At 42.9% G+C, this 20755-nt stretch overlaps 1 protein-coding gene across 1 annotated transcript in view; it reads right to left on the bottom strand.

Moving 5' to 3' along the window:
* LOC111551390 overlaps window positions 1-20755 on the bottom strand; it is a 47888-nt gene that overhangs the window by 11690 nt on the left and 15443 nt on the right. The window contains exons 2-4 of the mRNA XM_023225311.1: window positions 15887-16023; window positions 14948-15243; window positions 9229-9328 (exon numbers count right to left, since the gene is read on the bottom strand). Coding sequence (XP_023081079.1) covers window positions 9229-9328; window positions 14948-15243; window positions 15887-16023 — 533 coding nt within the window. The remainder of the gene's footprint in view (window positions 1-9228; window positions 9329-14947; window positions 15244-15886; window positions 16024-20755) is intronic.

The raw sequence follows: 20755 nt of genomic DNA, 5'->3' as shown, positions 1-20755 counted from the left end.
ATGTAAACATGGAAAGGAACACTGTAAAATGAAAGCAGGTAGTACGAATGTGGTAAAGTCTATTTTTTTGCTCCTCTAGGAAAACCAGGCCTGCAGACTTCCCCACTGTACCCAGCTCCTCAACAAACCCTATGAGGCCCAGGTCCCATCTCGAACAGGATGGTTCCCCTAACCCTATGCGTTAGAAATGAGGGCTCTCCGAGAGTTCCCACAGCATCTAGTTCTTACTCTCATACTTTGGACGGTATTCATGCATGCCATCTCCTGCATTAATCAAATAAGTCCCAGGCTAAATAAATGGACACTGAACTAAAACTTTAGACCAATTTAAATAAATGCTGTGCCACATGGCTTGACAATAGAAATAGCTGTATTATCATGGAAATCTTTCCAACACATGCTTTTATGTCTATCTCAATAGTCTATAAATAACACATTTTTTATTTGTAACATATGAGCTAATTATGACAAAGTATTACAGAACAGCAATGTCTAGCTTGTAAATAACACATCTTTATTGATAACCTAAGGGTTATCAATAAAGATGACAAAGTATTACATAGTAGCAATGCTTTCCAGAGTTCACAAAGTGTCTGCATCCACACTAAATGGCACATGGCTGTATTTGTTTGGAGTGTTTCTTCCCCCCGCCCCCACCCTGAGCACAGAGACAGGGTCTCACTCTGTCACCCAGGCTGGAATGCAGTAGCACAATCATAGCCCACTGCAGCCTCCTATTCCTGGGCTCTGGTGAACCTCTTACCTCAACCTCCTGAATAGCTGGGACCACAGGAATGGGCCACCATGCCAGGCTACTGTTTTTTTTTTTTTTTTTTTTTTTTACTTTTTGTAGAGATGGAGGGTCTTACTATGTTGCCCAGGCTGGTCTTGAACTCCTGGGCTCAAGCGATCCTTCTGCCTTGGTCTCCCAAAGGGCTGGGATTACAGGCATGCATCACATGCCTAGTCATGGAGTGCTTCTTTTTTTCTTCTTCTTTTTCTTTTTTGAGACAAAGTCTTGCTCTGTCACCCAGGCTGGGGTACAGTGGCACTACCTTGGCTCATTACAACTTCTGCCTCCTGGTTTCAAGCAGTTCTTCTGCCTCAGCCTCCTGAGTAGCTGGGACTACAGGTGCTCTCCACCATACCCGGCTGATTTTTGTATTTTTAGTAGAGATGGAGTTTTGTCATGTTGCCCAGGCTGGTCTTGAACTCCTGAGCTCAAGCCATCTGCCTGCCTCAGTCTCCCAACATGCTGGGATTACAGGCGTGAGTCGCCGTGCCCCAGCCTGCCCCATCTTGCGGTTGGCTGTCATTTCTCACTCTCATCGTGCCTGTCTCCATAAGCTCCTCTACTTTCTAATTTCCTGCTTGTAGTATACCTTGGACTTAAAAAAAAAAAAATCAGACAACTAAGCCTTTTGGGATCCTATAAAAAATATGAAGAAAAAGACTTTCAGGTCATCAGAGGGGTGAGCTTCGGATAAACGAGTTTGGTGACATCCTGTACTGACAGCTCACAGGCCACGTTGGTTCCGGACAGGGATCTGGATGCTGGGGAAAGCTGGCCACACTGTGTCTTCCTGCTAAGCCCTTGGGTAGTGGCCTTCTGATTGCCAGCCTTCGGCTTTTCAGTCAGAGCTCCCTGCCGCCATCTCTATGCTCTGTGTTCACTGTGGGGCTAGCTCTGCTTCTTTCAAACTGAGCTCCTCAATAGCTCAGATTCTGTAGTTCCCTCCAGAGTCTCCGAGTCCACACCTGCTTAGTATCTACAAAAACCAATGCAGCCATATGGCTTGAATGCTTACATCACACACAGAGGCTTTTCGTTCTGGGTAAGTGCCACAATTATGAAAACTGCACTGAAGTAGGAAATAACGCTAGTTGAAAGAATGGCCTCATTTGCAGGCAGCTTGCACTGTATTTCATAAGAATGCATTTGACATTTTAAGCTTTCCTGTGGCAGCAAATTGTACTTCTCCTAGTGGGAGGAGTTACTAAGTCTGTGACCAGAATAAACCAGACTGTTTTGGAAAGTTTGATTTTTTCAGTTTTTATATTCCATTTTATGACTGTGTTTGTTTTTCCAGAGATAAGCCTGTGTATAAGAAAACAGTCTTATCTCTGAACCAAGCACATGGCTCACACCTGTAATCCCAGCACTTTGGGAGGCCAAGATGTGAGGGTCATTTGAGACCAGGAGTTTGAGACAAGCCTAGGCATCATAGAGAGACCCATCTTTATAAAAAATAAGAAAAAAACAAAAAAAACCCAAAAACATTAGCCTCGTGTGGTGTATGCTTATACTCCCAGTTACTCAGGAGGATAAGGAAGGAAGATCGCTTGAGCCCAGGAGTTTGAGGCTACAGTGAGCTGTGATTGTGCCACTGCACTCCAGCCTGAGTGGCAGAGACCCCGTCTCAAAAACAAACAAACAAATAAGCAAAAACAAACAAAAAACCACAGTCTATTATTTAGAGTTAAAAACTACAAATACTATTTTTTAACCTCAAGGAGTTCTATCATAAACTACCTTAAAAATAAAAAAAAAATTAAACAGGAATACAGAACTCTGGCTCGAAATTTAAAATTACAAAATAAATAAGACAAAGCATTCGACCTGAAGTTCCTGGGGCAGGATGGAAATGTTCTGGTAAATGGCTATAAAACATTTCACAGAAGCTAGGAGGCCACCTATTTTGTAAAATGCACAACTGTTTTACTTATTGCCAAGAAAGATGAGGATGTGTCATCAAGTGTAAGATGCACCCCATGTCAATGATGTTGAAATGTAATGTTTTTCAAAAAGATGGAATACGATATTTTTGAAAAATAGCTTTAAAATAACAAAAATAATATCACAATAATGACATGAGTCTTTTCGAGTTTCCTTAGAAAAGCCAATATTCTACCTTGATCATCAAATCTCTGTTTTAGGGCATGCTAAATTGTTAGAAAATGAGACGTTACATAGTTCATGTACAAGACCAGAGTCAAAAACAGGTGAATGGATTACAAAACGAAAGCTGATGCGATTGGTGTCATGTATAAGTATCTGGGAATCAACCAGTATGGAAACAATAGCATTGGTTTCTTGAGGAGCAAGGACTAGAATTCACATGGGCTGAATCCACATGTCTACAGATCTATCATGACACGCTGCAGTCTAGTTTAAATAAACAGAAGACAGGAGCTACTCAGGTACAGCTTTAATGAAGGTAGCCATTGCACAAGGTTTTAAAAGACTTATATACATTTTTGTTTGTTTGAGACAGAGTCTTCTTCTGTTGCCCAGGCTGGAGTGCAGTGGTGCGATCATGGCTCACTGCAGCCTTGACCTCCCAGGCTCAAGCAATCTTCCCTGCTCAGCCTCCCGAGTAGCTAGAACTACAGGCATACTCCACCACCCCCAGGTTAATTTTTGTTTTTGTAGAGATGGGGTTTTGCCATGTTGCCCAAGCTGGTCTTGAATTCCTGGACTCAAAAGATCTGCCTGGCTCTGTCTCACAAAACGCTAGGATTACATGCATGAGCCACTGTGTCCTGCCAGTATACATGTGGTTTGTTTGTTTGTTTGTTTGTTTTGTTTTGTTTTGTTTTTCTTTTGTGACAAAGTCTCACTCTGTCACCCAGGCTGGAGTGCACTGGCACAATCTCGGCTCACTGCAACCTCCACTTCCCAGGTTCAAGCAATTCTCCTGCCTCAGCCTCCCAAGTAGCTGGGACTACAGACACATGCTACCACACCAGGCTAATTTTTGAATTTTTAAAGTAGAGACGGTGTTTCACTATATTTGCCGGCTGATCTTAAACTCCTGACCTCATGATCCGCCCACCTTGGCCTCCCAAAGTGCTGGGATTACAGGCGTGAGCCACTGCGCCCGGCCGCCAGTATACATGGTTTAGTGGTTACTATTTACTTGTAATAAAAAGTTCCATGTAAAAATATAACATAATTTTTCCTCCATTTTTTAGTTATTCAATTATTCTTGAACTTCCTGCTTTAATGGATAAATCATAATCTTCAGCAGACTGGGAAGAATCCAAACCCCCAAACCATGTGGCTACAAGTTTTTAATTTGACAATTGAGTTGACAAGGCCTACCTCGTCTACAGCAGAAACACACAGCCACAGCATGAAGTCAGTCAGCTGTTAGCTGCACAAGTGGTAGGATTTATAGTAGGTTCTGCCTTCCAAAGATCCACTCTCATTCTACAGTGGTATGCTACACACAAAACCATCCATCTGGCCAGGTGCAGTGGCTCAAGCCTGTAATCCCAGTACTTTGGGAGGCCAAGGTGGGCAGATCCCTTGAGCTCAGGAGTTCCAGACCAGCCTGGACAACACAGCAAGCCTCGTCTCTACAAAAAGTATAAAAATTAGCTGGGTGGAGCGGCACACACCTGTGGTCCTAACTACTTAGGGGGCTGAGGTAGGAGGATCGCTTGAACCCAGGGGGCAGAGGTTGCAGTGAGCCAAGATCACACCACTGCACTCCAGTCTGGGTAACAGAGGGGCACTCTACTGGAAAAAAAAAAAAAAAGGTCTTAATTTTATGCCAGAACACATCATCTTAAGGAGAACAAAAATCTTCTGTATGCACATACTGCCAACACATTTTAAAAGGCCCACTTTTCTTTTTTTTTTTTGAGACGGAGTCTGGCTCTGTCGCCCAGGCTGGAGTCCAGTGGCTGGATCTCAGCTCACTGCAAGCTCCGCCTCCCGGGTTCCCGCCATTCTCCTGCCTCAGCCTCCCCAGCAGCTGGGACTACAGGCGCCCGCCACCTCGCCCGGCTAGTTTTTTGTATTTTTTAGTAGAGACGGGGTTTCACCGTGTTAGCCAGGATGGTCTTGATCTCCTGACCTCGTGATCCACCCGTCTCGGCATCCCAAAGTGCTGGGATTACAAGCTTGAGCCACCATGCCCGGCCAAAAGGCCCACATTTTAACAAGTAGAATAGACAAACTATCAGACAAGAAATCATAAACTATTTTGGCTGAAAAAAATCGTTAAAATTATCTATCTCAACATTCTACATGTAGGTTTCTACACATAATGTATATGTATATATGTATGGGTGTGTCTACATAGCTTTTTGTAGGGAATGACATATGATCAAGCCCATTTTTCCATAGTTATGATGGTTTGCTAGCAAAGCAAGAATATCAAGGTCTGCATTTCTGCCAACTCAATGCATAGCCCCAAGAGCTTCTTGCAGAGGAAAGCTAGCATGGAGAATCCAGTCCATGTCTGTAGGACGAAACATTCATGGTAGAAGGTTGGAGAAACTTGTGGATGGTTGGCATTGCAGCTTCAGGGCTGGCATTCTCTCTGGTCTCAGGTGTGTCTGTTAATGGATTCTGTAGTATCTGACCCAAGTTTTTAACTAATATGAAACTGGAAGGCAAGGAAGTGGTCTGCTGAGAAGTCTGATTGAATATATTCTCCTCGCCTGTTGAAAGCTTGGGTGAAATGTCTGCACTGAAGGTGCAGTGTAGCTGATTAGATGTTTCCTCTGGGATTAGGGCAACAGAGCTACTGTTTTGTTAATTCTCTTGACTTGGAGCTATGTAGCCTACTATTTGACCTGCCATCACTTGGAGCCCTGAAGTTACCGTTTTCTACAACTCCTATGCTAGCATCAAGTGATGTATGTGTTAACTTGAAAAAAAAATTTATGAATTTTTAAAAATTAAAATCTTGCATTGGTGTGGTACTTGGGTTACAACTGATGAACCACTATTAATATTTATTATTAACTAACATTCATAGGCTATATTAGGATTCACTCTATTAGACAGTTCTTTGGGTTTTGCCAAATGCATAACGTCACATATCCACCATTACCGTATCACACAGAGTAGTTTTTTGTTTGTTTGTTTTGAGACAGAGTCTCACTCTTTCACCAGGCTGGAGTACAGTGGCGCAATCTCGGCTCACTGCAACCTCTGCTTCCTGGGTTCAAGCGATTCTCCTCCCTCAGCCTCCCGAGTAGCTGGGATTACAGGCACACACTACCATGCCCAGCTAATGTTTGTATTTTTAGTAGAGATATGGTTTCAATATGGTCAGGATGGTCTCGATCTCTTGACCTCATGATCCACCCGCCTCAGCCTCCCAGAGTATTAGGATTATAGGCGTGAGCCACTGCACCTGGCCTAGTGTTACTGCCCTACAAATCCCTTGTGTTTAACCTATTCTTCTCTTCCCCTCCCACTCGACCCAGGGCAACCACTGATCTTTTTACAGTCTCTAGAGTTTTGCCTTTCCATATGCCAATTAGCTGGAATCACATAGCATTTAGCCTTGTTGACTGGCTTCTTTTACTTAGTAATATGTATTTAGGGTTCCACCATGTCTTTCTGTGGCTTGAAAAATCATTACTTTTTAATCACTAAATAATATTCCATTGTAAGGATATACCACAATTTGTTGATCCATACACCTATTGAAGGACATCTTGGTTGCTTCCAGTTTTTGGCAATTAGGAACAAAGTGGTTACAGACCTTTGTGTGCAGGTTTCTGTATGGACTTGCCTGTTCATTTTTCAGTCTTCACCGATACAGGTACTGTCCAAGGAGAGCAGGCCTGGGAACACTGTCCATTTGGGCTGCCGTAAGATACTCCGTGGGCTCCATTTTTCTGAAAGCTCCTTAATACCTGTTTGGCTCTCAGCTACCATTTCTGATTGTCAGGTAACTTCTGCAGATGTATTTTCTTAAGCTTGATTACTACTACTGACTGAAATGTATCTGTTTTCCTCAAGGCTGCCATTTTAAATGAGCAGATTTCCTCTGTTGACTCCTCAGAGCGTCAAAACTGGCTCAGAGAATTAAACAGGGGGAGCAATTCCCATATAGTAAATGCAGCAACTCCTTATTTGTCCCAGACACATGGACGTTACTTTCCAGGACTATAAAGCTCCAGTGGAAATTGTGTTACTTAAAACTTCCAATGCAGGGTTGCATTTTGATGTCTTCACTTCCATAAAGGGATTGTCTAAATTGAGATCAGCTGTACTAATGTTCTTGACACTGGCATTCAGGTATCTAGTTCCACAGCCAAAGGAGGAATACTTTTCTCTGTACCTGGAAGCTCCCTATTCTGCTGTAGTCTGTCTCCTTTCATCTCAGCTTCCAAATCAACAGATACAGATTAAGTATCCCTTTTCTGAAATCTCTGGGACCAGGCCAGGCGTGGTGGCTCAAATTTGTAATCCCAGCACTTGGGGAAGCTGAGGTGGGAGGATCACTTGAGCCTAGGAATTCAAGACCAGCCTGGGTAAAGTAGGCTTTTTGTGAGACCTAGTGTATACAAAAAGTAGACAAAATTAGCTAGGTGTAGTGGCATGAACCTGTGGTCCCGGCTACTTGGGAGGCTGAGGCAGGAGGATCATTTGAGCCCAGGAGATTGAGTTCCAGTGAGCCACGATGATGCCACTGCACTCCAGCCTGGGCTACAGAGCAAGACTCTGTCAAACAAACAAACAACAACAACAAAAACGAAGGAAAAGAGAAAAAGGGGCAGGAGAGGAGAGGAGAAAATCCTTGGGACCAAAAATGTTTCCAATTGTGGCATATTTGCATAGACATAAACCAGCAAAATTCATTTGTGATTTATATACACATAGCTGAAGGTAATTTTATATAATGTTTTAAAATAATTATATGCATGAAACAAAGTTTGGACTGCGTTTTGACAGCAATCTGTCAAGTAAAGTCAGGTGTGGGATTTTTCCACTTGTGGCATATCATGTGAGTGCTCAAACATTTTTGGATATTGGAGCATTTCAGATTTTGGATTTTCATGTTAGGGATGCTCAACCTGCAGTTGTTAGCCTGTACCCTCTCACCCCGGAAGTTCATGGTCCCCTGTGTTACAAAGATGGGTCTTGGTCACATGGAGAATTCTTCTTCTTATTATTATTATTATACTTTAAGTTCTAGGGTACATGTGCCCAACGTGCAGGTTTGTTACACAGGTATACATGTGCCATGTTGGTTTGCTGCACCCATCAACTCGTCATTTACATTAGATATTTCTCCTAATGCTATCCCTCTTCCAGCTTCCCACCCCTGACAAGCCCCAGTGTGTGATGTTCCCCACCCTATGTCCAAGTGTTCTCATTGTTCAATTCCCACCTATGAGTGAGAACATGTGGTGCTGGGTTTTCTGTCCTTGTGACAGTTTGCTGAGAATGATGGTTTTCAGCTTCATCCATGTCCCTGCAAAGGACAGGAACTCATCCTTTTCATGGCTGCATAGTATTCTATGGTGTATAGGTAACATGGAGAATTCTTTTGTTCAATCTCACGCTGGTTCTTTGTGCTACTGAAGGCCATCATTCACTTTGTTCAGATTCTGACATTCTAGATGCCAGCCCTGTTCATTTAGAGACATACCCCTGTGGTTAATGCATCATGGTAGTTGTTACAGAAAAACTAGCTTCCTTTCTTGTATGGAGATGAAATTTAAGATGTTGGGTGCTTTTTTCAGCAGGTAGTTTCTTTGAATTACCTGATTTTTCTGATGAATCCTACAGAGGCATAGCTGGGCACCAATGTGATGCAGTACTATGCTGGAGGAACAGAATCAGAAATATCTTACAGAAGAAAAAAATGCTTTCTTTTCCTTCCATTTTTAATTTCTTCATTTAAAAACCAATACTTGGGTATATACCTAAAAGAACTGAAAGCAGGGACTCTAGGAGATATCTGTACACTCATGTTCATAGCAGCATTATGTGCAATAGGCAAAAGGTGGAAGCAAGCCATGTATCCGAACTGCAGCTGAATGGATAAGCATAATGTGGCATAAACAGACAATGGGATATTATTCAGCCTTACAAAGGAAGGAGATTCTGATATACACTATAACATGGATGAACCTTGAAAATATTGTACTACGTGGAATAAATTAATCACAGAAGGACAAATACTATATGATTCCACTTATATAGTATATTAGTCTGTTTTCACGCTGCTGATAAAGACATACCCGAGACTGGGTGATTTATAAAGAAAAAGAGGTTTAATGGACTCACGGTTCCACATGGCTGGGGAGGCCTCCCTATCATGGCGGAAAGGAAAAGTCATGTCTTACATTGGCGGCAGGCAAGAGAGCTGCAAGCTGGTGCAGGGAAACTCCCCCTTATAAAACCATCAGATCTCGTGAGACTTACTATCACAACAGCAGGGAAAGCACCCGCCTCCATGATTCAGTTACCTTCCACCAGGATCCTCCCATGACATGTTGAGAATTGTGGGAAATACAATTCAAGATGAGATTTGGGTGGGTGCCCAGCCAAGCCATGACATATAGGTTCCTAGAATAATCAAACATATACAGACAGAGTGATTTCCAGGTACTGTGGGGAGGAGGGATGGGGAATTATGGTTTAATGGGTATGGAGTTTCACTTTGAGAAGATAAAAACATTCTGGAGATGGATGGTGGCCATGGTTGCACAACAATGTAAAAATAAAGGTCACTGAACTGTACACTCAAAAAACAGTTAAAATAGTATATTTCATTCTATGTATATTCTATTACAATTTTTTAAAATCAGTATTGCAGTTAATGCAATCAAGCTATAATACTAGCATCTTAATCTTGGGTGACCGTTAAGTCCTGGTCACCCCAAGGTTTGCTGAGGCAGTCTCCATTTATGCTTCTGTATTCAGGGCAATCACTAATCATTCCCTCTTCACTCTCAAAAGTGTCCTGGCTTGAACACTAAGTCATCTGGCCACCCTAGATCTATTTCACAATTGTATAAATCATTGAATTGCCATCTTTGTATGCAAATGTCTTAACATTCAGAACGTACCTGTATTTTCTTGGATTACTCTAATCATAAATGTGATGTCCTATGGAATGTTATAGGCTCTGATAAAATTTTAAAGGCTTCTGACTACTTTCTGAACACTGATTAGAGCACCAAAAGTAGTCCTCATTTCTTATAGACACATTATTTCTCTAAACACTAAAACCCTCTAACATTTGTCAAGCTCTCCTACTTCACTAGCTCTGTGTTAAAGGGAACAGAGAAGAGAAAGACATGGTCCCGGACAGTTGCTATTTCTTGTCTCTCTTGGCTACCTCTTTGTTGTTGTTAAAAATATCAACAAATATTCCTTGAAGTCAGAAATATGTTCATGTTTCAATTATTTCCATCTTCCACCTCATCATGAGAGAACACACCACTTTCTCTTCCAGTAACCTACTGTTCTGCACTTATAATAAAAGTACCATACTATCATAACCTTATTGTTATCCACCCCCTGGATGAATATCTTCTCTCATTTTCCAACTCCAAATATCAGAGGTAAATATAACACAATTTTGTTCAATAATCAAGACCATCCCTTGATGTGCTAATGTAATTTGTGAGTGCAAATGAACTGGTAATTTATTGCTTAAAAATAGAAGAGATCCAATCATATCTACTTCAATAGTTTGGAAAAAAAGGAATCTGACAAGCACCAGGGTATAAAATAAGTAATTAAAGTGAACTCAAGCATACTCTTATGTTATTCTCCAATAAACAAGTCATGTCTATTTCTGTAATCCTTAAAATGAGCATGCTGAAAGTTACAGGGGAGAGAAGGATTCGGGAAAAACACAGATAATTCATCTGACGAAAGAACCAGCAAGCCAGGTGCTATTATTTCTCTCTTAGGACATTACTGTCTTCCTTTGTATTGTTGTTCATTAAATGAGTAGACTATCTGTGGCTTTGAGAAGGAAAAATAATTTTTAAAAAATAATTTTCCTAATATTTTACCTTGATTATGAAACCAAACCTAAGGAACATTATTTCCATTCAATTAGTACCACATGCAGAGACAGGCACTTGGTAATTTTTAGTTACTCATTTGCTTGATGCTTTTTCCAGCAATTTCAGCTGCAAAATGATAACATCCATCTGTTTGAAAAGGTAACTAGTTAGCAACTAGCTCCTTTAAAAATTTTTTACAACATACCCTCTTACCTTTCCAAAGTCAATCTCTACCAGCTTTAAAAACAAATATTCTAGCCAAATCTCGGATGAAATATATTTTAGATATGTGTTAGGCATGACGGATTGTCACACAACATTCACTCCTATCTCCTTCAAGTGTGCATCCCTCTATCTTTGAGGCTAGAAAACTATAAGCTGCATTTCCCAGAGTCCCTTGCAGCTAGGATTCTGGGCACAGTGTTCTTCCAGGGAGATGAGCAGGGTAACAAGGAAGGTGCAGAGCATCTAAGGAAAACATTTGCTTCCTTGTTTTTGTTGTTGGTAGCAATGTTCAGTCACTAGCTTCCTAGGGTGGAGAGGCATTTTGCAGCAGCCTCTCTGATCAATGGAACATAGCCCGAAAGGTGCACCCTTGATGTTAGCAGTTCTAGCGGTGGTTCTGATTCCCAGCCCCCAGGCTGTGGCAATGACAGCAGCAACCCTGGGGGCCAATCAAGCTTGCTGGGAGCCAAGACATGAGGCTCAGGCCAGGTCCCCTCCTCTACTTTCAGTTGCAACCTTCATTCCAACCTTCTTGTGAGCACCTAATTCTCATATTCAACCCCTTCCTGCTTGAAATAGTTAGGATAGTTTCCATTATCTGCAACCTGACGGAGAAGAAAGAGAAGGTAGAAATGAGCACATTCAATACAGCAAGATGGGACGTCACACCCCAGAAGAACCATGGAAGTGGCAAAGGTTGTGCCTATTTGACATTCGCAGTTACACCTTTAAGAACAAGAAGCTCACAGGCTGCACCTTCCAGGACTACCCAAATCCGGACTAACAACCCTTTAGGGCCTAGGGTTGATGCCGAGACATATTAACAAAGGCTGGGAAATAATCGTCGGGACCCCTAGAGAGAAAAGAAGGGAGGATAGAAGGGAAAAGGGAAAAGCAAAGAGAAGAAAACCATGCATATGTGTGAAGAGGACCATACACTAAACCCCTCAAGTGCCGTCCTCCCCCCACCACCTCATCGTCATCTCTAAAAACAACCACAGGTTACTTCTTTAACCGAGCTGAGTCAAAGGCCTGTCTAGGGTGAAGGAGATGCAAGTGTGACAGCCTCTGGCTCCCAAAGGACACTGGTTACTAAGAGTACAACATATTCTATACTCTATGCTATAGGAGTATACTAGGAGTATACTCAGTATACCCAGATGGGGGACTGAACCAGTGACCCATATATTCAGTTCTAGAGTCAATTAGGCAGCAACCTCTCCGCAGCCTCCAGGAGATGATATTTAGTCAACATATTCCTACTTCTTGTAATAAACCCCTCTTTATGACTGCTCACAATGTGCCAACTGTGTACTCAGCATTTTACACCTAGTCATTTGCTCCATAGCCACCTGGGGAGGTGTCATTCTCTCCATTTCACAGAGAAGGAAATGGCTTGGAGCTGGGCTTCAATCCAGGTGATCTAGTTCAAACTCTTAAAATGCTTTCTTTGAGTGGTTAGAAGTTTCTCTGGATGAGAAGTGAGTATCCAAAGTCAATGATGTTTACTCCTTTTGAAGATGTCTCAGCTAGGATGTCTATGCAATGTACTTTCTTTATGGCATCAAGAGAAGTGAATTGCAAAAGCTGAAGGACATTTAACTGGCCATTTGGCATCCCTCTTCAGTCTGTCCTTAAATGAATTCTCCAGTTATCTTAATGCTTTCACGCCATTCTTTTCAGAAGAATTCCTAATTTATCTACAAGTAAAAACATAAGATTGCACAGACAAGTGCTGACAGCCTAATTTCAATAATGCATTATACCAGGGGCTTAATTGCAGTGAGGGCTTTCACTCAATTCCTGTTTAAAAATACAAATGAGAACTTTGACATGTAGTAAACACAGGCATTTAATTGCATTTTGCTCTCAACATTATGAGCCTGTATAGTGCCAAGTATGTCTTGCTTGTGTCTTCTTTAAAGCAATGATAGAGTCTTCTTCATAAATCTGTTTCAAATTGTGGAGACTAGTTCTCTAAAAGAGCATATAAATTCTTTACAAGTGAAATGCATTTAAGCATCCACATATCCACCTGTCAGAAATACTAAAAGGTCTGGTCTCTTCTTTACAACCCTTGCAATCTCCAGTGAGATATGGCTGTCAAAGATACACACACACACACAGAGATTTAAGATTTACTGAGAAGATCCCTGCTCCCATTGACCTTCCAATTTAAGGCAAAGTTAACTATTCACACAGGGTATTCCCAATTTCACATCCCTCTGGTAAGTAAAATTTTATTAAAACCTTTGAACTACCTTGGAACTTTATCCATATTAAGATATACACACAAAAAGGCACATTTCCAAAGGACATCATTACAGCAATTGGATCTTTCTAGAAAAAAAATTTCTTTGGAGTTAGAAAAAGAATGTATACAGAGCTCCCTTTTCAAATCTGACCAAATGCGTTAATAAAGCAGCAGTTCTTTGGCATAATTTCCTCAGTGACAAGATATGTCCCAACTTCTCAAGGTCTCCTTTAAATAAGTTATAGATAACCAATGACCATCTGAGAGCCACTTCCATTCTCCTAAGTGATCTTGCTGTGAGCAACTCTAAGGCACCACTCATAATACTGGACAGTTCTTTACCCTGTATTCTGAGCCAGTCATCGAGGACAGAGAAAGCTCCAACTCTCCCTTCCCCAAACTTCAAACAAGTTACCCATTCATTAGCTAAAAGATAAAGGCTTCTGAGATGGGTGGATCATTTGAGGTCAGGAGTTTGAGACCAGCCTGGCTCACAAGGTGAAACCCCCTCTCTGCTAAAAATACAAACAAACAAACAAAAAAATTAGCTGGGCATGGTGGTTTGCACCTGTAATCCCAGCTACTGGGGAGGCTGAGGCAGGAGAATCGCTTGAACTCAGGAGATGGAGGTTGTAGTGAGCCAAGATGGCACCACTGCACCCCAGCCTGGGCGACAGAGTGAGGCTCCGTCTCAAACACAAACAAACAAACAAACAAATAAATAATAAAAAATAGAAAGATAAAGGCTTCCATTTGCTGATGTCACATGAATAATAGCACTTTTAGTTGCTGAAACAGGGTTAAATGCCAATGGTTAGCTGTAATATTACCAAAATCTTAACCTAAAACAGTGTAGATATAGTTTAGCTCTTTCTACACACTAAATTTTCAATGTACATTTAAATTCATGCCTACCACCTAACACAAAGCTCTGCAAGTAGACGTTTACAGCCTTATCTTCTTTCTACATAGAGCATTGTGGGCTCACATCATTTATCACAAAGAACCCACGTAATATAAAAAGACCCAGCCGGGCCCCATCCCAGCACTTTGGGAGGCCGATCTGGGCGGACCACGAGGTAAGCAGTTCGAGACCAGCCTGACCAACATGTTGAAACCCCGTCTCTATTAAAAATACAAAAATTAGCCAGGCGTGGTGGCGGGTGCCTGTAATCCCAGCTACTTAGGAGGCTGAGGCAGGGGAATTGCTTGAACCCGGGGGGTGGAGATCGCAGTGAGCCGAGATCGTGCCATTGCACTCCAGCCTGGGTGACAGAGAGAGACTCCGTCAAACAAACAAACAAAAAAACCCCACACATAGCAAGTATATCATACAAATCCTTACCTTTCTATTTTGGCATTCCTTCTTAAACTGTATTTTCATCGTGAGTTTTGAAAACTTTCTGGCTTCAAGTTATCTTAGTTCTTTGCCTCTTACTAATTAAAAATCAGTTCCCCAGGGAAAGATACACGTGCACTCCATGAAAAAATACGAATCCATTTTAACCTTTAAGGCACTAGTCATGTTCTTTATCTCTGAATTCTGATTTATCTTATCTCACACCCAAAGCACATCCCGCAATCCCTTACGGCATGGCAGTCTCGCCTCTTTTCATCGTATCTAAGTTTGCAAGGTAAACAGGCCACCCTGGGCTACCGAAAGGCAGGGGACGACCAGGAACTCACCCTGGCGGCCGGACCCGGGCGCGGGCTCCGGAGCACGCGCTAGATGACTTGTCGCGCCCCCTCCTCCCTGCGGGCGGGCGCCGAGGCGGCGGGTCTAGGGCGGAACAGAGGCTTCTCTCCGCTCCCCTCTGCAGACCATTGTCAGCGCCCGAGTCGCCGGCGCTTTCTGCACGGTGTGGGGACGGGCGGCAGCTCTCCCGATGCGAGTAGTCACAACGCTGTCCCGCAGCCTGGGGCAAAAGCTGCTTTTGCATCAGAGCCGAGGGCTGCACCAGGTGTAACTTCCACCCCTTGACCTATTTTAGAGTGTGAGGATGAAAGGAAGAGGGAAAAAATAGACGGAGGGCGCGCGGAGGAGCGGGCGGCAGGGTGCGCGCGTGGCCGTGGGGGAGCGCGCGCGCAGGCCCGGGCTAGTGTAGGGGCTTCCAAAGAGAAGTTGCAGCGAGCCCCGGCCTCCCGCACCTGGGCCCGCTCGGGGGTGCTTTGCTAGCCCCTCCTCCCGCCGCAGCCGCAGGCCAGCTTGGCCCGCCCTACTCCGGCGCCCCCCGCGGGAAGCGCAGCTCCCGGGGATCGGGGGCTTTGGGCTGGCCCCGCGACAGCCGCGGGGAGACCGCCCGCGGCCCCCGCCCCCGTCGCCGTCCCCGCCTCCCGGGGCTGCCTTCACCTTTCCGGAGGCGGTGCTCCGGCTCAGCTGTCCGGGAACCCAGGCCTGCGGCGCCTCCGGGCAGGGAAGGCGGGCTGGCGCGCGGCGGAGCCGGGGACTGTCGCCTCCCCGCCTCGTTCCCTGCAATCGCCCCGCCCGAACGTGCCCGGGAAGTGAGGCTGGGCCGCGCCGCCCGGCCGGGGACAGGGGTGACCTTCCGGCCTCCCGCCTTGCCCTTGTTGCCGGTGTCTCTCGGCTTGGCCCGTCCTGCGTAGAAGACGCCCCGGCGGGCGCACCTGGTCGGCCCGAAGCGCATCAGCGTAGTACCTGGGGTGACGGCGACGTGTGACTTTACCGAGGCTCTTCTCACTTAATTTTTTACAGCCCCGGACTTCAGCGGAAATGCCCTCTTGGGGTCGGTCTATTGGGATAACTGGAGATGGGGGATTAAGTAGGGTGCCACGGCTTAGACGCTCCAAATCATTCCAGTACACAGCGTGCCTTATCTGTTGAGTTTTGCAAATCGAGCCCCATCAAAAAAGCATCCATCAAAAGGCGGGTGGAACTTAAGAGTTTTTTGTCCAAAACTGGACACAAACCTTCCCTCCCCCCATTGCTTCTGTTACAATAGCGTTAATTACTTTCTTCCAAGTCCCTAACGTGATAATATCTCCAACCGCCTATTATTAAACAACTCCCTTATCATCAGGGACCTATGCACTTGAAAAATGCACGTTCCCAGTGACGAAAAACGAGCACGTTTAGTAACCGCTCTGCCGCCCTTGGTATAGAGGTTCGTGCTCCCGATCCCCTGCCTAGGGGGCAGAGTTCATGTGGAGCTGTTTTTTCCAGTCCAGGTTATTTATGGGGACCCAACAACAGGTCTCACATAGACGCTGGTCTATTTCAGGTGTGACTAAGAGGGCTGGTGGAGATCAGCATATACTTTCTGATTCTGGAATGGTTTTCTAGTGCCACAGTATATTGGGTGGGGTGCAGTGGGGGAACATTTGTTTGGGCTTCTCTTTATCGTCATGCCCTGGATAATCAGATTGACATTTTCTTTTTCTGTAAAGGCCTCACATGCAAAAAGAAAGAAAGAAAAAAATAAAATAAAATAAAAAAAATCACCACGAGTCTGGTATTCTTGAGCTGAACGCCAGCTACAGAAATGCAACTGCTCGGCCTTTTGCTTCCATTCACTGGAGTTACAACTGCAATATGTCCTTGGACACAGGAGATGTGTTGGATACTGTGATGTTCCTTGTCCTCTTCTAACAGTGCATCAGGAGACAAAGTATACCTAAAGTACAGGATAGTGCCTGGCAAATAGTACGACCTGATAAATACTTGTCTAGTGATTGAGCGACTGTGATAAACAGGAAAGTAACCTAGCTTAACTTTTGCAAGAAACCATGAGAGAAATCAGTTGTAGGTGACATCGTCAGGGAAGGCATCCTGGAAGTGGTGGCTGGTACCTGATTTAAATATTAAAAAATGGCTAAGGACTAGGTGAGGTGGTTCATGCCTGTTATTCCAGCACTTTGGGAGGCCGAGATGGGAGGATCGCTTGAGGCCAGGAGTTTGAGACCAGCCTGGGCAACATAGTGAAATTTCATTTCTGAAAGAAATACAAAACATTAACCAGGTATGGTGGTGCATGCCCACAATCGCAGCCATTCAGGAGGCTGAGGCAGGAGGATCGCTTGAGCCCAGAAGTTTGAAGTTGCAGTGAGCTATGCTTGCACCACTGCATTTCAGCCTGGGTGACAGAGACCCAATCTCAAAATAAATAAAAAATAAATAAATAAATACAATTAGTGCAAGTGAGATAGTATATTTGATATGCTTTCAAGATGTAATAGAGGCAGAGATTCTTAACCTTTTGTGGGTAATAGGCCCCTATGAAAATGTTGATAGAAGCTTTGAAACCCCCTTATATAATAAACAAATGTGAAATACTTGTATATGTTTTCTGAAAGTTCACAGACTGGCTGAAGCAGATGTGTAGAATCCCTGGAGACTCATGAACTATGACATGAGTTACCAATGTCTTTCTTATTTGGAGGCAGGTAGAAAAACAAAGAGATTTTTCTAGTTGAGACCATCATAAAAGGCATTTCAATGACCACCAGTACAATTTGGGTAATGGTAGTGGAAATGGAAAGAAAAATGTACTGTGAAGAAAATTTGTACACTCAAGAAACATAGCTAGACTTTTAAACCATTTATGTTCTTTTTGTACCTGAGAATTTCACTTTCATATCTCAGCAAAAAGGGGGAAGGAATAGATTAAAAAAATGACTGTCAAAATATTGACAGTTGCTGATGCTGGGTGCACACGTGGGGCTTTATTGTATTATTCTCTCATTATTTGTGAGGTTTAGCATTTTTCATTTAAAAAAAATTTCAGTGGATTTTTACTCTTGGTAGTCATACCCAATCCTATAGCATTTCCTAACTTGGGTTCTTAGAATGGAGATTTTTGTATATAAAAAAAGAAAAAGAAAACAATACAAATAGGCCAGTGATGCCACATATAAGATTGCTATTAATAAGTAGAGTCTTTGTAGAAACAATACGTTTTCTCTGAGGAAGAATTATAAAGTGTGTTGGCCACAGTCTCAACATAAATTAGACAACTATGAAACACTGAACACGTGGTTTTCTGCTTTTTTTGTTTGTTTTTTGTTTTGTTTTGTTTTGTTTCTTGAAATGGAGTCTTGCTTTGTTGCCCAGGCTAGAGTGCAGCGGTGCCATCTTGGCTCACTGCAAGCTCTGCCTCCCGGGTTCACGCCATTCTCCTGCCTCAGCCTCCCAAGTGGCTGGGACTACAGGCACCTGCCACCACACCTGGCTAATTTTTTGTATTTTTAGTAGAGACGGGGTTTCACCATGTTAGCCAGGATGGTCTTGATCTCCTGACCTTGTGATCCGCCTGCCTCGGCCTCCCAAAGTGGTGGCATTACAGTAGTGAGCCACCGTGCCAGGCCTTCTGTTTTTTCTAACATTACACTTAACTTCATTGTATGTTGCTTAACTGAGTTTCTTTATCATTACATTTTATTATTATATCATGCATATAATTTATATACTCATATTATATATTCATATACAATATAAATATATATGCAATATGAATATTCGTATGTATTATATATTTTAATATATTTATATAATATAAATTATTGTATTATATGTCATATACACACATATATTTATATATAGCAATATATTTTATATATTATATATACAGATGTTCCTTGCATTATATGGTTCATTTACAATATTTCTACTTTATGATAATTTGAAAGCAATGCGTATTCACAAGAAGTCACACTTCTAGTACTCATACAACCATTGTCTTTCATTTTTTGTACAGGATTCAATAAATTACATGAGATATTCAACACTTTATTATAAAATAGGCTTTGTCTTAGATGATTTTGCCCAAGTGCAGGCTAATGTAAGTGTTCTGAGCACATTTTAAGGGTAAGCTAAACCAAGCTATCATGTTCAGTAGGGTAGGTGTGTTCAATGCATTTTACAACACTTTCCATTTACAACAGGTTTATTAGGATGTAACCCCCATCATAAGTCAAGGAGCATCAGTACTATATCGTATTATTATGACCTTTCTCAGTTAACTCAGTTTCTTTATTAGTCAACTGCCTGGGTCTGGCACACACCTCTTGAGGCTGCAGATGGCTGACCATGATTCTTTGAGTGCCTGCCTTTCTCACTGCCTCTTTCTGAGCAAGGCAGCCCCAGTGCTTCCTTACACTTAGGTACACAGAGGCTGCACACTTTCCAAATGTGACCAGTTCAGTCTAGCATGTCCTGTGGACTACAAGGCCGTTGCCTAGCAAAGCATGAAATTTCTCCAGCTTATGTAATAACTACTCCACATCTGAAGTCTCTTAAGGTGTGGCATTTAAGTCAGAAATTCACGTAAGTTCTTTTCCTAGAGCTTTTGACCATTATTTTACTTATCCTCATTGGCTATCACAGTCCTTCGCACTTAGAACTCAATGCACATATATGCATTAATATGCATGTATTGCCATAAGCCTCAAAATGTGCTGCATGCTGCTCATGTCACCATTTCATTCATTTCAGCCTTGACCGTCTATTTTATTAAAGGACCTGGTCTAAGGTACAGGCTCTTAGCCATTGGGAGTGCTTACCTATTATTAGCATGATGGAGACTTACCAAAAAATTACTGTATTTTTACCCTCTTTTCTCCACCTTTCCAAGTCATCCCGTTTTTTTTTAGTGATGTTAGCTAGTTTAGCAGAATAACATCTTGATGCATAAGGAAGTGGAACCCTCACCAGGCTGAATGGTAGAGCAGGCGGGCTTAGCTTCGGATTACAGGAAGAAATTGTGAGGTGTGTTCCTGTCTCCCAGACTGATCTTTAGGACACTGGAGACAAAATATTCTAACAACAGGGATAGACAAAGCTCAAGCTTTATGGCCTCATTAGTTTTAAAGGATTCCCTGCAGTGACCCAGTCAGACTGGACTGAGAATCAAAGAGTTCACAGCTATTTATTAGTCAGCACAATTTAGAGACAGGAGTGCTAACCAAGAGCTGTCCTTGTCATTTTGGGATGTTCACGGGCTGGAGTCCCAGTAGCCATCTCCTAAAACCTAAACCCTTCAGTTCTCCAGCGATTTTGCTGCCAGAGAGTGTGTAGCTGCTGCCTTTATCCAAGATACCCTTTATCTGACATCCTTCACATCTGTGAAACCCAGAAGACCTTCCCAAGGTACATAGGGAACTTCCCAGCATTGGGAATAGGATGGTTTCTTCTCTCATAGGGTTTTATGCACCAACAAGAGAAATGCTACTTCTCTGTCTTCCTGAACTTTTTAAAAACTAGTCCTGCCAAGTCTCATCGTTTCTCAAGTACCTGTCCTTGGTCCTCTGCTTTTCTGTCTATATAATCTCCCTGGACAACCTCATCCACCTTTCTAACTGCAAGGAAAACTCTATGTAGATTTCTCAAAAATCTGTATCTCTGAATTGGTCTTCTCATAAACCTGCAGATTCCCATGCTCATCTTGCCTGACATCTCCATCAGGGTGACCTCAACACATACGAAACTGAGGTCCTTTGACCTCCGTGCACCTAAAGCAGCTGCCCTTTGCTTTCTTCTAC

This window comes from Piliocolobus tephrosceles, chromosome 7, assembly GCF_002776525.5.
Source record: "Piliocolobus tephrosceles isolate RC106 chromosome 7, ASM277652v3, whole genome shotgun sequence".
Taxonomy (NCBI): Eukaryota; Metazoa; Chordata; class Mammalia; order Primates; family Cercopithecidae; genus Piliocolobus; species Piliocolobus tephrosceles.
The sequence above is the reverse complement of the archived record's forward strand: the minus strand, read 5'-3'. Positions and strand labels throughout refer to the sequence as shown.